The sequence below is a fragment of the Apodemus sylvaticus genome, chromosome 4 (assembly GCF_947179515.1).
Source record: "Apodemus sylvaticus chromosome 4, mApoSyl1.1, whole genome shotgun sequence".
In the NCBI taxonomy this organism is placed as follows: domain Eukaryota; kingdom Metazoa; phylum Chordata; class Mammalia; order Rodentia; family Muridae; genus Apodemus; species Apodemus sylvaticus.
The window spans coordinates 61,138,460-61,156,329 of NC_067475.1; the positions used below are offsets into that span (position 1 = coordinate 61,138,460).

The window sequence follows — 17,870 nt, forward strand, 5'->3', positions numbered from 1 at the left end:
TTTTTCTTGATTTCTTTTCATCTTTAATTATATGAACCTAAGCTACTGAACCAACATTTTTAGCAATTTTTATTTCTTATTTCTGGGAAAGTCCTTCCTAAAGAATATTTATTAATTTACTTCGTATAAAGACAGGAATTTTATTATAGTTCCATTGAATGAATTATTTCATACTTAGTTAACAGAAATCTGTCAGTTTTCTGGGTGATGTTGCAGACTCTCATGTCACTTCCCAGGGAAGCCCAATGGCACGTGTAGACAGACTTCTAAGACGTGAGTTTCTGTATTATGGGTGTACACGGTCATAGCTGCATCTGATTGTATATGAGAAGGTTTGAGAGGACTGGATATGTAAAAGCACCTTATGCAGGGCCCAGGGATAAGTGAGCATTCACTCTATTTTAGCTGTTCTTATTATTGGCTGTGTGTTCATATGTGCACAAGCTTTCCACAGACATGCCTCTGAACGTGGAGAGGACACTATAATGAGCTCTGCAATGTTTCTCTCTGATCCAGCATGAGTGCTGTCATCCTCCTCTCCGTGCTTTTCTCTCTCGCTTGTGGGCAAGTGGCATCCTTTTGTATTCCCACCGAATATACGATGTACGTGGATAGGAGAGAGTGTGCCTTCTGCCTGGCCGTCAACACCACCATCTGCGCTGGGTACTGTATGACCCGGGTATGCTGTTCACTGTTTTTCTTTTAGCTGTACATTATATAGGCCTAAGGTTGTCTTTATTCAGAAAGTGGGATAAATCATAGTATCCTTTTGGGAAGTCAAGCACACTGTTTTCAGAATTATAATTATGTGACTCTACTCAGAAAAGAAAGGGCAGATACATTTGCCCTGGAGAGTTTGTCCTGATCAAAGGTAGATAAGAACAAAGTGTGTGCGTAACAGAGCTCAGGAGTCCTTTATAGATCATCACTGAAACACAGGGATAGCAGTAAGTTATGGTCTTTCTATTACACTATCTGAAGTCGTGTGCACTTTATCATGTTAAGATCTCTTTTCTTTCCACAGGATATCAATGGCAAACTGTTTCTTCCCAAATATGCACTCTCTCAGGATGTCTGTACATACAGAGACTTCATCTACAGAACTGTGGAAATCCCAGGATGCCCGCACCATGTGCCTCCTTATTTCTCCTACCCTGTTGCCATAGGCTGCAAGTGCGGCAAGTGTGATACTGACTACAGTGACTGTACACATGAGGCTGTCAGAACCAACTACTGTACCAAGCCACAGACCTTCTATCTGGGGGCAGTTTCTGTTTAACTTTAATAGCAATGCAATCTGGTTAAATGTGTTTACCTGGAATAGAACGAATAAAATACCATTGATACATCTTGCCTGCCATTTAATCCATAGGCACATCCACACAGGCATTAGAGAGCTTACACAGCTTTAGAAGTAGAGCTGTATAGAAGAGGCTGTCATGGTTTCCATACAGAGCAGAGCAGAGCAGAGCAGAGCAGAGGGAAATGGAAAGCAGAAAGAGGAGCTGCCGCAAGCCAGCCTGGAGATTTCCTTACAGACAACAGGGGGTCTGTCTGACCTAGAAAACAAATGTGAGGCCACTGCAGGGTTCCAGAAAGAAAGGACTGTCATCAGAAGCTGGAGGAACACATGACATCAGAATACTAGAAACACTGTCCCTTTAAAGGCTGGCATCAGCCCTGGAGTGTAGTGGTGAGACAGGAACATAGGAAATCTGGCACAAAAAACTTTATCTTTGTCGCTCAAGCACTCTGCATAAAACCCCACCAAAACTCAGCTGAGAGCAGGGGCGCCGTTCTCTTTAATTTAATTACTCTGGTGGGCCAACTGACGGGTGAAAGGTATACCCCGGAAGGTCAGCGTATAAAGCCTAGAAAAGAGGCCACGATCATTTTACATGAGGAAGCCTAAATCCTTCATAGTCCCTCAAGTAATAGATATTTTGCAGCATTTATACTGAAAGCAACTTGTGCCTTGGGGCTTTGGCTATCATGAAACACTAGTACAATCACCACAGGTCATGCGTGGGTAGGAGAGAGAAGGCTAAGAGATTCAATGGAGTGGATTGCATTGTTTTAACCTTTGCCCTCATTCATAGTGAGACATTGGTTTGGGCAAATAGGCTTAGGAGTGGGTTATTTTTCTTTTCCATTCTTAGGAGTTCCTTCTCAAGAGTTGTACTTTAAGTGATGTTCTGTGGGCTCAACCTTAAAAAGAATATCTTTTATTCAGCCATGAATTGTCACCCTGAAATTGAAAACTACTTGTAGGTCAGGCCATTTAGAGTGGCTGTGCTGCACAGCCATTGGTCAGGCTCAGCTGGGCGACTTATGAGTGCCTGCAGGCTGACAGAGCCACAGGGGAGGGGATGGTGGTGCAGATAGAGTAGAGTCAAACGCATGCTTTGCCAAGAATGAGGGAATAACTGTGCACTTCCGTACAGGAGCCGGGAATCTATGCTACTTTTACCTTACTATCTAAAGCTGACACTTACGTGACCACTCAACCTCAAGCCAGGACTCAGGGTCTCCATGCCAGCCAATAATGAGCACATAATTATTTAGGATTGTTTACCAAATAGGTCTTTTACATATGCATAAAATTTCTAAAGTTCAAATTTACCTGGCATTAGCTCCAAATGACTCTCAAGCTGAAGGCAATGTTTGTCAGAAGATGTGGACTCTAGGGCAGTGACGCTGCTTACAGACACCCTAGCCTTGGCAGATTTTATTTACATTTTTTGAATTACTTTAATACATTTCCTGACTTTGCAGGGATGTTCAGAACATGGTATATCCAGCCTACACTGTCAGCAGCACAAGAGCCTAGAGTGGCTGTTTGAGAGAACTCAGTGAAGGAAGTCTGTTTGGGAGATGCACACATGAATGCAGGGTAGTCCAAAACACTAAAACTGTTAGGCCGGTGCTCAGGGGCTCAGGTGTGCAACAATTCACCCTAGCTTCACCTATCTATGTGCTTGGTGATATGGGAGCTCTGCTTTGAGGGACCTTTGTGTCCTTTTGGGTTAACACAAGGAGAATTCATAGACAGGCTCCAAAGTGGGAAGATGAAGATCATTGCCTGCAATGTGGAAGAAAGGTAAACACTGGAACATCTTCAGTAGTGATCATTAAATCCCCTGTAAAGTTTAAAGGAGTCAGTTTTCACCAGAGGAAGTTTGAAATTTAGCACTCCAAGAGAAAAAAACATTTCTCACTTGAAATGTAAAGAGCTCTTTCATACTCAAGCATTTGGGGTCACAGCTGCAGCAGTCTTTAATGGTCAAATGCATTGAGAATAAGTGAAATGTACTAGAATGGAGGTATTGCAGGTTAACAGCATAGCATAGTACTTCCTTGTAATAATAGGAAGTCCTAATAATAGAAAGTGTTTTATATATAGTATCTTTAAAATGTAAGAGTAGCGAGTCCTGAGCTAAACCCAAAAATTTAGGTAACTTCCTCTCCAGACAGGTTTTTTCAGTGCTGTTTCTTTCTTGTCTGCTGTAGTTAATTTCTCCTTTTCTGTCTTTTAAGACAGTCTGGTAACAGTTTCTTCAGGTCTCCTTTAGCCATTGTCATGGCTGCTTAGTAAACATGTCCCTCCTTCTGGTGGCTGAATGCTGGTCTCTCTCAGTGCTCACTCAGGCAAGTGGTCTGTGTGGGGCTGATGAAGGTGGGTGTGGCAGTCAGGTTTTGAGCTGGCCACATAGTTGACTACAATCTGAGTAGGAGTCACTCCCAGATCTCGATTTCACCAATTCAGAAAGGATTGTTTGGTTTTGGGGTTGATGGGAGCTTGAAACTGCTGGCGGCCATCTTTGGCCTCTCTGGGAAGCACACAGCATGAAAAATCAGAGCCAGGCCAGAGAGGAATAAGAAACCCTAAAGAGGAGAAACAGACCTCCTGATTACACCTGAGTTTAACCTGAAGTCAACCCCACCCTTAAAGAAGCCCTGCTACCCTCGTTAGATACTTGCACTTGAGAAGCTTCAGCTGGCGCAGTGGCTCTAGTTTCAGACGGTCCCAAAGCTGTCTCTCAGGTGGGCATCTTTTCTCGATGTTTCTCATGTGTTTTCTCCTCTTCCTTGATCCTTCTTAGTGGGAAACGTCTGTAATCTCCCTCTCACACCTTGAGCTTTGTTTTTAAAGTCCACCATAGTAGCCACAAACTGATTTACTTCTCATTCTCCTCTCAGTCCAACCACACCTTGGCTGCTGCTCCTGTTCTCCTTTGAAGCAGTTTCAGTTAGGGTGTCGGTGGCTAGCTGGTGACCCGATGCACAGACAGTTCTTGCTTGATCTCTGGGCTTCCAAAGTGCTATATAGACCCACAACATTTATAATTTCTCATGATGAGGATGAAACCAACTTTTTCTCATTTTTCTTTGAGATGAAGTCTCAGTCTAGGCTGGCCTTGGACTTGCTATGTAGTCCAGCTGGCTTCAAGCTTGTGGTCCTCTTGTCTTTGCCTCCCAAGTGCTGAGATACAGGTGTGCACCACAATATCTAACCTGTTTTTTTTTTTTTTTAAAAATCCATTTTCTTTTGAATCTTCTTTCTCAAAGATGACTCAAAATCTATATTATAGTCATTAACTGATGATAGTAATGAAGGTTTAAACTGTTTTTTGGGGGGAGGGGGAAATTAAAGCTGCTATAGGTATGAAGATTCTAAACTTTGAAGACTAGATCTATAGTGACTTTATGTCTGTCCTGTTGGTCCTTTGGACACTGCTAAGTAAAAGCTTGAGTTTGTATTCATTGGTCCTTGGATATACAAAAGATGTATCTATTTCAGTTATCTGAAGCTGGCCTCTCCCTTTACTGTCACACTAGAGGTGAGGTTGAATGTCAGTTGTCAGCTACTGAAGGAACACGGGTAGCCCAGAGAGAATTTCCAAGACTGAGGTTAAAAAATATGTGGGCAATTAAATAATGCTCGCAGGATTTTAACTTACTAGCATAGAGATCTCTAATTTAAAAAATTTAGATTTATTTATTTTGTGTGAATAAATGTTTTGCCTTTGTGTATGTATGTGCAGCATGTATATGCCTGGTATCCACAGATCAGAAGAAGGCATTGGATCTCCTGGTTGTGATCCACTACATTGATACTGGGAACCAAACCTGGGTCCTCTGTAGAAGCAACAAGTGCTCTAATTTCTTAAACTTAACTTTCTCATTGAATATTTAAAAAAATTATTCTCCCCCCCTCTCTCTTTGTGTGTGTGTGTGTATGTGTGTGTGTCCCATGCTGTATTTGTGGAGGTCAGAGGACAACTTGTGGAGTCTCTTCTCTCCTTCTATTCTATGGGATCTATGGTTGAACTCAGGCTTGGTAACAAGTACTTTTATCTCCTGAGTCTCCAGCCTCATATTTTCTCTTACATGTCCTGTAGGCATCTCCGCTCACACTGTTACCATCTGCTTCTCCTGTGTATTACTCTTCCAGTCACCAAGTCAAAAGCCTGGGTGTTAGCCCAGGTTCCCTTCTCTCATACTTCACTTCCTATCTCTGTTGTGACATCCTGTGAGGGTGCAAATCTATCGCATCAGTTAAAAATCTTTATGACTGGTCTTTGTCATCCAATCTCATTCGTCATCATAGTTATCTTTAAAAGTCTTAATACTTGAAAGTTTAGTTTGTTAAAAGCTTTATTTAATAACTCACTGTTTAAATTTTTCTTCATTACAAAATAAAATTTGTATAAAACAGATTCTCGATTACCGGGGCTCTTCTTAATTTTGTTAGTTTGGGACAGGCCCTCCTAAACTATTTTCATGTGGTATTTCAGAATCTTCTTGTGTGTTTTCCTTAGAAAATAAAACCATACTTTTTCTTTCCTCTCTATCTTGGCCAGCATGTCATAGGTCAGAATTGTTAACATCAAGGAAGTCTCTCTCCCAACCACTCTTTCCAAATTTGAGCGGTGGCCCACTCTTGGTTAATGATTATCATAGGCTTATAGCAATGGAGGCCTGCTTTTCCAAACTCCATTTGTCAGGTCAATATTATCCTAAGGGATCATAAAATTAGTAGGACAGTAGCCTTAAACAGTAAAAACAAAACAAAACAAAAATTTCTATTATGTAGAATGCATATTATGAAGAGCAGGCACAGAGAAAAATATATTGATGCCAGTTGTGAGTACTATATAGCTTTTGAATAAAGCAGAATTGGGGAATGTACTGAAGGTTATTAATGAGCTCAACAAATGTTTCTATATCTAACTGGGATCATGTCAAACTATCTTTAGTTCTGCATGATTTTTGGAAAGTGATTTATCACAGAAACCTCTTTGTCAGAGTATCAACATAATTGTAATAGCTAATATTCAGTAGTTCCTAGGTATTGTAAGTATATATTAGTTATTGACTTATTTAATAATAAACATGCAATTTAAATTTCTTTAACTATTTTTTTGCTGTTTAATAGAAGTAAAAGAAATAATAAAATATACAGGAAAACCACTACAAAACACAAAAAAAGGTTTCTGTCATATTAACTCAACACTTTCTGAAGCCAAGCTTTGGGAAGCACAGGATGTGTTACTTGTATCTGCTGTGTTTTCCTTGTTCCCAGGGGCAGCATCTGAACTGTGAATCTCTTGGTTGTTATAAGGACACCAAACAATAACATTTTGCATTGCTGTAGCATTTTCACTTTTAAAAGACCTCTATATACAAAATACCTTTTATAGAAAAAAAAGGGGGGAGGATGTTTAAAGAAAATAGAAAATCTTCATTCTTAAAATATACACAAAACCCAAATGGATTCAGATGAGCTTATGCTGATTCTCCCTTCAAGAGACATAAATTGCTCTTTCCTGGGTATGGGGAAATGGGCTTGGTGTTCAGGAGCATGCCAATGGGGCCTGGAAAGCTGGGCTGTGGGGAGTACAGAGACTGACCTCTGGGCCATAGAAACCACCTTCACCAATGACAAGAGAGCAAACACCCTTTGAATATTTGGTAAACTTATTTCAGAAGGGAAAACATGCTAACTTCTTTATTGATTATTATTGAGATTACTATCATCTCTCTCTGGGTCTCATTCTCACCCAGCTACAGCGATCAGATTCCTCAGAGGGAAAGGATGCCTCTTGCTACAGGAGGACCACATTGGACCCAGGATCAACTCAACAGGCTAAACCATAGATAACCAAGTTTTTCTGGAGGAAGGAGGAACAATTTGGGTGAACTGGTGTTAGCTGAAACACAACTATATGTAATTAGGACCCTAGGGGGTTGCTTTTGAACCCACCACACAGTAACGGCATGGAGAATTACCAGTCCATTTTTACTATATTGTTTGGGGGAAATTTGTAGGTAACACATTTAGATAAGTCACGAGAACATGCTAAGAAGATACACTAGGATTTTAAGATAACTCAAGCAGTATAAGTACATAGAAAATTTAATTTAAAATAACTTAAAATGTTTGAGTCTGATCTCAAATTAGTTCAGGTAAACAGAAATAACTGTAAATGTATATACATGTACGTGTATGAATACAAACATTTATCTCCATAGTTTCAAACAGGTACTCGCGTATTAAATAACATATGTATTTATCCTTAAGAGATATGTATTTAAGATATGTATAGGTTCAGGACATAGGGGTTATATATCTCTATAGATAAAGCTTTATCCATTCATATAAAGATATATATCCATCTTTACTCAGAGATGGAATTCTCTAGGCTTACCCAGCACATTCTTTGGAAAGCTTAACCCTCAAAGAGGTACACTCATCACACATAGCACGGATTTCTAGATTTATTCCTCTGCATTACAAAATTATTTTATTCTTCTGTCTATAGTTACTGTGGTTTTCTTTTAACTTACTCACCTGGGGGAATGGAACTCACTTCTGAGGAACGGGAAATAACTGAGCTGGAGGGCCCTGAGTACACACTTGAGCCTGTTCTCTGTCTTCCGGAAGACAGACAAACTAAAGCTATAAGAAAGACTGATCGCTCTTTGCTTGCCTAAAAAGCTGGCCTTTGTCCACTCCTGGGGCTAAACATCATGAAGTGATTCTTTTAAAATACTCTTTTGCTCCGTAGGTAAAGTAGTCATACACAGTTACACTTTTAACTCCTTCAGTTTTTTTTTTTCTCCAAAGCTAGTAGCAGTAGCAAGACTATCTGAAAAGAGAGACTCGCTCGCTCTATGGGTGAGATGTCCCAGCAGTTGTGTGTCCTCAGCAAAACACTGTAAAAGTTTCCTGAAGCACGGCACTTTGTTCTAGCACATTCCAAAGTCTTGTGTTCTGAGTGGGCACAGGCACTACCCTAGCGGTTCCCAGAATTCCTCACACCTTCATTTTGTGTGGTCAAATACAATCTTAAGAATCCACAAATTTATATCCTTTAACAAGCTGTTCTATTATGACAAATATGTCAATTTAAACCCTGCTGTGGGCTTTCCCACTTGCAGCCAAAAGGCTGTGTGGTGGCTGGGTTTTCCACTTAAAATCAATCACTCTGGCTTCCAAAGGACCTGAGCATTCATTCCCACAAGGATTTGATGAAAAAGAATATATTTGGGCATGAAAGTATTTTTGATTCATTAACTTGCCTTTGTTGTGTGTATACACATTGTAGAAGGTATATATCTTGGTTTAGCCAGGGTACTCATAATATATGAGTTATGGGAGATTTATTTATTTTAAAGGATAAAACTGTATTCTTAATCTATGAAGAATTCTCTGCACAGATAAATAAAAAAATGGAAAAAATTAGGAAAGTATGTAAACTTGAGTCATGAGGTATTCCAGAGGTACAGCGCCTGCGAGTTCCCCACCATCACACTGGCTGCATGGTTCCTGCTTTCCTCTGTTAGCACATCTGAAGAAGCAGTGAGGAGGGGGAGGGGAAAGCCTTGTGGGAAGGTGAGGCTTCCAGCAGTTCAAAGCAGAGTCCGGGGAGAGAAGAGGGATACAGCAACATTTACATGTCATTGTATAACAACCTTTCCCCCTTAAAAGTTGTTATTTTTAGTCCTAAAAGCACTCACTTTTATGGGGCACATGCTTGCCTATGTGACCTCTCTTTCCAGAGAGAGGCTTTCTGTTTTTAAATGCTAAGAAAGCATGACTTTTTCAAATTAGATTTTTCCATGCTATATTTGCTTTTACAGATGTGTTTAGTTCTGAAACTGTGGTTTACTGTATTCTGGGGAGAATATATATATATATATATATATATATATATATTTTCCAAGAAATCTTTACACTCAACTCACAGTCAATCTATGGCCCTTTAATTCTTATATCTTATTGCTTCCATTAACTAGAAATCCTGCATTCTGTTTATGTATCTAATTTTCATGGCTAAATCTGAGAAATGGACCCATTATTATATTTCCTGAATAGCCGAGTTTTAGACATCTGTCATTGCTTTTTTCTGGTAATTAAATAGGTTATTCTTGCATACAAGAACTAGGGTTTTCCAGGAAACAGATATCAGTATGTGCAATGCATATACCAGAAACACACAGACATTCACTCAAGGGGCAAATCAGTAATGAGTCAGACATACATACATGTGCAAAATATACAGTTGACAGAAAATTATTTTAGCTTCTAATATCCTGAATATTAAAAATGAGCCGAGAGAGCTCTTATGATAAGTAGCATGAAAACTCTAGATTACAGTTTTCATGATGAAGTATCCTCAAATCACATCACGTGAGTTCCGTATTGCACAGCAAAGCACCATGCTGAATATCATGCCAAAGATCTGCAACAGAAAGAACCACTCATTAGCAACTTTCACGTGGATTTGATAGAAGATCAGCAAACTGTGGCACTGTCACACTCAAGTTACTGACCAACAACACTGGCTGTAAATGACATTTTCATATGCAGTCCTCACAGACAGGATTACTCCTTAAAGTTGGCAACTACGCAAGACATCTGTGTCTGCCTTGCTGAGCTCCTATGTCATCCTTCTTAACAGATACGTCTGTTTTAAGAAAGGGCTCTGTTTCTGGCTTACGGTTCTTGACAGTTCTGAAAGACTAATACATTTCTGGTTTTTGAATTTTATATTTAAGATGAATCTCAGATCTATTTTACTCATTCAGAAAATATGTTTTTAATTTCTTAGGTAAAAGTGCTTATGGTCTAAGTATCAGAAAAGCTTTCATTCTTACAGCAGTGGAGCCCTGTCAGGCAGCTTCCCTTCATTCTTGGTCCATTCCTACACAACTGACACATGGCTGTTTAACTCAATAGTTCTACCAAAATATAAACTGAAGCAATTGAGCTATAATATTCCTGACTTCTTCTGTCTCTTGGATAGTTCTCCGAGATGCCGAATACTGGATGGAACCACTGTCCCTGTGGTTTGAAGAGAATACCAGAAGGTTCCCAGTCACCTCTACAAGCCCAGAGCCAGAGGAATCCTGTCTGTGAGGACTGCAATAATGACTGGTATTGTTCGTGTTGAGAATTTGGCACCATGCCTCTGGGTCTCTCCTCAGTCCCATCCTAAGACAGACTAGGAGCTGAGGATGTTTAATGCATCAAGGCAGGAGCTGTTCTAGGAGGGCAGAGGCAGATGGAGGGAAGCAAAGATTTCAGGCCTCTGGCCGCTGAGCCCAGTAACAATGTGTGGCAGGGAGACACCTAATGTGCCTTTGGTTACCTTATCTGAGGAAGAACCCTGGAAGAAACTCCTGGGGTGCTGACTCAAAATGAACAAGCAAGAGCATTTTTACTTTCCATGGCTACAAGTTTAGGTGTCTCCCACCCATCCTAGGAACCTGAGGGGTTCCTTCTGAGAGAGTCCTTCACTCTCAGATTGCTGTGGTCATGTGTCAGGGCTGACAGCTTCCATGCTGTATAATTGTTAGTACAGTCCACTTGATATCTCCATTTTGTGGAGTGTTTTCAAATTGCTTGTGCTCACTAGTTTTATGTTAACTTGACACAAGCTAGGGTTATCTGAAAGGAAGGAACCTCAGTTGAGAAAATGGCCCCATAAGATATGGTTGTAGCTCATTTTCTTAGTTAGTGGTTGATAGAGAAGGGCACAAACTATTGTTGGTAGTGCTATCCCTGCAGTCTAAGAAAGCAGGCTGAGCAAGCCACACTAAGTAGGCCAGTAGGCAGCATCCTCCATGGCCTCTGCCTCAGCTCCTGCCTCCAGGTTCCCGCCCTGTTTGAGTTGTCTCCTGACTTCCTTCAGTGATGAATAGTGATGTGGAAATATAAGCCAAATAAGCTCTTTCCTTGCCAAGTAGCTTTGGCCATGCTGCTTTGTCACAGCAATAGTAACTCTGACTAAGATGCTGCTGTAGGCCCATCACTAGGGAGCTACAGGATGTCACTGAGGTTAGCCCCAGAGCGTCGGGGTGGGGCGGGGAGGATCTGTGAACTATTCATGGATTTGGAAGGCTCAGCATAGTATTTCTAGCATTGCCATACTCGGTGTTCTGGATACAGAGAATGGGAAAAGTGCTTTGGTATTCCCTAAGAACTACCAATGTATGGATTTCCTCAACATCCTTGTAGCCCTGCCTTTGAGTAGATCATGAGATACGTAGACTAGTAAGACCCCCTTCCTCATCCATTCTGCACCATAGGTCCTTCAGGCCTACAAGGTGCCTGTAGTAGTTTAGTAGAAATGGCCTCCATAGATTCATGTGTTTGAATCCTTGCTCATAGGGAGTGTCACTATTAGGAGGTGCAGCCTTGTTGGAGAAAGTGCATCACTATGTAGGCAGGTTCTGAGGTCTCAAACATGCTCAGGCTACACCCACTACGGTGCCCAGTCTCCTGCTGTCTGCTTCTCCTCCTTCTCCAGCACCATGTCTGCCTGCTTACTGCTGCTTCCCACCGTGATAATGGACTGAGTCTCTGAAACTATAAGCCAGCCCCAATTAAATGTTGTCCTTTATAAGAATTACCATGGTCCTGGTGTCTCTTCACAGCAATAGAACCCTAACTAACATGGTACTTGATGCTCAGTCTCTCAGAAGAACACACAAAACCTTCAATTATGTGGCCCTGATGGCCCTCCTTGCCACTCCTACCGAGCCTTTCCAGGTCTACCAACTCTTCCCATATACATTTATTTTTATTTTTTATTTTTAAAAACAAGGTCTCATGCAGCTGTCCAGGCGTGACTCACTACAGAGCAGGAGATGTCCTTAAACTTCTGATCCTTTTGCCACCATCTCCTAAGTGGCTGGACCACAGGTGTGTGCAGTACTGGGATAGGAAAGTGCTCTAACAACAGGGCTTCATCCCCAGCTCTCTCCCATGTGCTCTTCTCTTGTGCTATTAAAGGACTGGGCCTTTGATGGTAGAGCATGCTTCGCTCCTTTGCAGATGATATCCCCTTTCCTTGAATTCTGGGTTTGCCCACAATAAAAGTATACAGAAAGATGGTACTTATTAAATGCAACATATTCAGATTTTATGTCAATTAATTTGTAACAATAGGTTATAGGCAGTATCCCATTTGACCTTCATAATAATCCTGTAAGGCTGGTATGTTTAAAATTTATATTCTACAACTATCGAAGCTTAGAGAAATTAAGAAACTCTCCTTCAATCTCAGGGCTTATAAGAAAGTAATGGAGCCAGGAGGTGGAGCCAGTTTGTGTGATACCAGCGTTTGCCCTATGCTGCCTGTCAGTGCATAGATGAAGAGACTTGCTATCCTGTGACTGTGAATTGAGATCACTTACCAAGGTTACGATGGCAGGCTTAATGGGAAGTTATTGCAATGACAAAGTCAAGGTCATAATTGGGTGGATACTGAAATTTGTGTCATATTTTACATAGTTACTACTGATGTATGTCATTATTAGCTTTTGTTCTTAGGAGATATATTGTGAACAAAAGTCTTCACCCATTTTGAGAACTGTCATTTAAGAAACTGCCATCTCCAATTTGAAGAGAAATGCTTCTTAAAAGGTAAAAAAAGATTACATTCTAGAACTTTCTTACCGTGAGACCCGCAATCCCAATACCAACAATTCCAATGAGCTGGAGTTTAACGCTGATTATGGATTCAATTTTGTCGATGCAATTCTGTTTTGAAAAAAAAAAAACAAAACAAGACAGCAGTAAAAACTGATTGTGTGACTGACTCATCCCTCGACCTGTTCTTTCCTTTGCTATCTGGGTCTGTGCGTTAATTCGTGTAGGCCTCTGCTCATATGCAAACCATCCCTCAGGGTAACATCAGCCTGACAACTATAAAGCACAAACACAGTGTTGGGCAAATGCAATTCTCACCTTTTGGGTAAGCTTTTCTATTTAGGCCAAAGGTCTGCTTCAGAGCTCTGAAATATGGTGCTACAAAGCTGTTTCTAGTCACCACCCCACCTCGGCATCCCAAAACGTAAGAATTTTTCTTTTTTTTTTTTACTTTCAGCAAAGAAAGATACCATATTCTCTAAATTATAACCTCCTCTTTGCATTTACAATTTAAAAGGAATTTGTATACACTTGATGTATTTGACTATGCAAGGTATGTGTAACTTATTAAGAGGCTAATAAGACTTATTAAGAGACTAATCTGCATGGGGTCAAATTAAATTATGGAAAACAAGGTCTTGGGAATCAGAAGAGCATTCCCTCTAGTGTTAGCTGGGCTGTGGTCCCAACCTTTGACCTTTAGGAGATTTGTGAAGCATGGGTTGGAAGAACATTCATGGACAGGGGCTGGGGGTGGGGAGTAAACTGGGCAGGGGGCAGAGGGGACCTTCTGTAACCATTATCTAGATTCCCAGTGCCAAACACTTCTGCTTGGAGATTTCCTGTATAGAAGTATACTCTCAGCCCAGACGCATCCTCAGGCACACAGGTCCTTAGCACCCTCTGATAGCCACATGTTCGGAAATGGTAACCGCTCATGCCTCCTCTTATGTTTAGGATTCTGTAGACCTCGTTTAAGCTGCTGGAGTGCATTGGTGGGTGTGGAGCAGTAAGATAGCGTCCTTTGCTCCCCGGGAGCCTGGTGGAGAGGATGCAGACCCCCAGAGGAATGATAATGCATTCTGGGGAAAGCCTGGAGCACTGCTGGAGACAGAGGCTTCCTGGCATGCCACAGTCTGTCCGCTCCTTTCAGCCTTTCTCCCTTCACCGCGACTCAGGACTGCCTTCCTTCTGTGCCAGGCTCTCTTTAAGGTAGTGAGAGGGTGTGAAAAGGTACAGGGTCTCCCCTCTCCCCCCGCTTTTTTAGATATATGCTTAGTCTTTTTTTTTTTTAAGATTTTATTTGTTTTATGTATATATGGGTACATTGCAGCTGTCTTCAGACACACCAGAACAGGGCATCGGATCCCCATTACAGATATGATTGTGAGCCACCATGTGGTTGCTGGGAATTGAACTCAAGACCTCTGGTAGAGCAGTCAGTGCTCTTTACTGCTTTGATATGTTCTTTTTTTTTTTTTTTTTTGGATTTGGTTTTTTTGAGACAGGGTTTCTCTGTGTAGCCTTGGCTGTCCTGGAACTCACTCTGTAGACCAGGCTGGCCTCGAACTCAGAAATCCGCCTGCCTCTGCCTCCCAGAGTGCTGGGATTACAGGTGTGCATCACCACCGCCCGGATTGATATGTTCTTTATTTACATTTCAAATGTTGTCCCCTTTCCTGGTCTCCAACCCCCCCCCCCTGCGCCCCCCCTGCCCCCGAGAATCCCCTAACCCATTCCCCTTCCCCCTGCACACCAATCCACCCACTCCTGTTTCCCTGTCTGGCATTCCCCTATACTGGGGCATCTAGCCTTCTCAGGACCAAGGCTTCTCTTTCCTTTGATATCCAACAAGGCCATCCACTGCTGCATATGCATCTGGAGCCATGGGTCCCTCTTTGGTTGGTGGTTTTGTCCCTGGGAGCTCTGGATGGTTCAAATTGTTGTTCCTCTATGGTCCAGTGGTTAAGAGCACTGACTGCTTTTCTGGAGGTCCTGAGTTCAAATCCCAGCAACCACAAGGTGGCTCACAACCATCCGTAATGAGATCTGATGCCCTCTTTTGGTGTGTCTGAAGACAGCTGCAGTGAGTGTACTTAGATATAATAATAAATAAATCTTAAAAAAAAAAAACAAAACAACAACAAAAACCCAAGGATCCCTTTTCAAAGTCCTTTTCTCACAAAGCAGTGGCCTTCGCTGTGGAAGGTCAGCTCCTTCTCTGGCTCTGATCCTCATTCTCTCAGGAAGTCTGCCAGCCACCCTCTTTCCTTCCCAAGCGCACAGCCTCTTTATTACAATTAATGTTTCCAAGTGACACCACCGCTCAGTGTTTTCAATCTACAGCAAGCAAAGCAACCTGTCTCCCGCCGCTGCCCCGCCTCCCGCTGCTGCCCCGCCTCCCGCCGCTGCCCCGCCTTCCGCCTCAGCTCTGCCAAAAGCCTCTCTTTCCATTCACCGACAGCTTCTTTTGTGAAAAACAAATTACAAAATATGTACTGGCTTTCCTTATTCACAAGGGAATACAGAGTCATTGAGATTTGGAAAATAGACATTAATAACATGAAAATAAGAAACATCTGTCCTCTGCTAAGATCATAACTAATACCATTGATGATTCTTGTGTATAAAAGATCCACACACTCAGCTCGCTTTTATATCAATCTGTGTGCTCTTATGCTTAACAGAAGAGACTAAAAATATCTTCTTACATTAAATATTCTTAAAATTGTGATTCCTAGTGCCCATAAATCATATCCTACAAAAGGATTGTAATTTAAACAATATCCTGTTGTTACATGTTAAGAAATCAGTATTAAGTTATTAATATATATGTCTTATAATAAAAACCACTGCATGAACATTTTTATCTGCATTTCTCCCCTCCCCCCCCCCCCCGTGTGTGTGTGTGTGTGTGTGTGTGTGTGTGTGTGTGTGTGCACACGCGCGCGCGCACGCCACAGGGACTGCCAGTCTTGTATTTTGACACTGGCTCTCTCATGGAACTTGGGGTTCACCAATTAGGATAGGTTGGCTGACTAGCAAGCCCCAATCATCATCTGCCCCCACCTTCCCAGCATTGGAATTACAGACAGTTCTCCCACACCCAGATTTCTTTGTGTCCCAAGGACTAAACCCAGGTCATCGTGCTTGGGTGCTAAACAGTTTGTCAGCTGAGCCATCTCCACAGTTCCTGCACACATTAAATAAATCCCTTTCTTTAGAATAAATTCTGAGAAATAGAGTTTCTTGATGAAGGAGCCTGAGCTCATTTAAGACTCTGGATTGCATGGCTGCACTAACCTCGGACCCTGTGCCCGTTCCTATAACTGCTCATTTCACCACGTGCTCACCCATGTTGTGCTGTTAGTAAGAGGCCAGTTTCACATGTTAAACAATGGAGTCTTGGCATTTAAATTTGCTATTAATTTAAGATTGCTTCTGACTGCCTATGCTTTCTCTGCATTTAATAGTCATCTGCGCTTCATCTTTTGTGAACTCAGTTTTCTCATCAGCTGAGCTGTCCTCCTCACCGCACTCAGCCTTTCCCCAGCAACCCTTCGGCTGGTGTCTCCTCCATGCCTCTCCTGGGCCATCGGAGCACCATGCAAACTCTGTCCATACCCCAACTGTGCACTGTGCACGATAGTGTCTCCATCTCCCATTAGACAGTAGGTTCTTTGTGGGTAAGGGCCTTGTCTCATTCATCTTTGTATCCACAGCGCCTGACAGGAGGAATCAGTAAACACTGAGCCAGTCCGTCCACAGCACTTCCCTTGTGTCTGACTCATCTTCCTAGTGTCCCTGTTTGGCTGCTCCCCCTTTTGCCCAGTCTTAAATGGCGTTGTTTCTTAGAGTTGTATTCAAAAGATTTTCTTCAAAATCTCATGGGTCAAATCCATATCTATAACTCTAAGATTACATAAGTCATCGATACTCTTAATATCTCTTTTAAGACACATGGAAGATTTTCCAAACCACAACATTGAAAACACTGAATTAGGAGCTAGAGAAAGGCCCACTGTTAATAGTAGCAGACCTGAGTCTGGTTCCCAGCACTCTTGTCAGATAGTACACAACCGCCTGTAGTTGCAGTTTCAGGGGAATCTGATTTCTCTAGCCTCCTCAAGCAGCTTCATTCATGGCATTATCTACATTTTCTCCCCACACAGGCATAATTAAATTAGATCTTTTAAAACACTTGAAAAGCCCACATGCTGTTTCTTTTTTCTATAACTGGTTATCTGTCCTCCAATCATTCATTCAGTGAATGACACTGTCTTCTGCACAGGTGGAGAAGCCAGACCCCAGTGGTGGCTTCTCATCTTCTCTGATATCCATGTGGTCATTAGTACTGAACATGCTGCCCCCTCTGCTCCACTCCGTCCAGCTTTCTCAGTTAGCCTCATGTGGGTGGCAAGGAGCAGCGAAGTGTTTTCAAAGGGGTCACCCCAACTTGAGGATATTCATCACCCCTCAATCTTTCTCATCACCATCACAGAAAACTCAATAAAACAAAAATCCAATCCTCTCCATGGCTCCCTAAGCTAACAGCACAAAGGCCAGACTTGGTTTCACAGGAGTACCTAAGGCCCTTTGCAATACCCCAGAACTGAAACAGTCCCTCCTGGAGAGAGGACTTTTTCAAGGCAAAAGCCATATTGCTTCTCAGTGTGCTGAGAGCGATGGCTTCCTCAAACCTCCAGGTAGGAATCCCAGCTTGTCTTTCCCAGAAGCGTTAGTTCCTCTGGGTTCCTGTTCTCCCACAGGCCCTCTCCTGGCTGCCTGCTTCGCCTCCCTTTGTCAAGACTCACATGCTTCCACACAAAGCTTTCCTAATTCTGCTGTGTCTCCGTGCTTCCCTGGACAGACGTTTTGTATATCACTGTAGCCATGGGCTAGCCTATGAAGCCACTGAGGGAGGGAC

At 42.1% G+C, this 17,870-nt stretch overlaps 2 protein-coding genes across 2 annotated transcripts in view; one reads left to right on the top strand and one right to left on the bottom strand.

Annotated features, from left to right (window-relative positions):
- The first annotated feature begins 517 nt into the window (after window positions 1-517).
- On the top strand, window positions 518-1,525 carry Tshb (thyroid stimulating hormone subunit beta). Its single transcript, XM_052178554.1, has 2 exons — window positions 518-679; window positions 1,025-1,525. Exons 1-2 carry the CDS (start codon window positions 518-520, stop codon window positions 1,277-1,279), a joined length of 417 nt encoding a protein of 138 aa, XP_052034514.1. The 3' UTR covers window positions 1,280-1,525.
- Window positions 1,526-5,640: 4,115 nt separating this feature from the next.
- Tspan2 (tetraspanin 2) overlaps window positions 5,641-17,870 on the bottom strand; it is a 39,512-nt gene continuing 27,282 nt past the window's right edge. The window contains exons 7-8 of the mRNA XM_052179623.1: window positions 12,971-13,054; window positions 5,641-9,749 (exon numbers count right to left, since the gene is read on the bottom strand). Coding sequence (XP_052035583.1) covers window positions 9,684-9,749; window positions 12,971-13,054 — 150 coding nt within the window. The 3' untranslated portion in view covers window positions 5,641-9,683. The remainder of the gene's footprint in view (window positions 9,750-12,970; window positions 13,055-17,870) is intronic.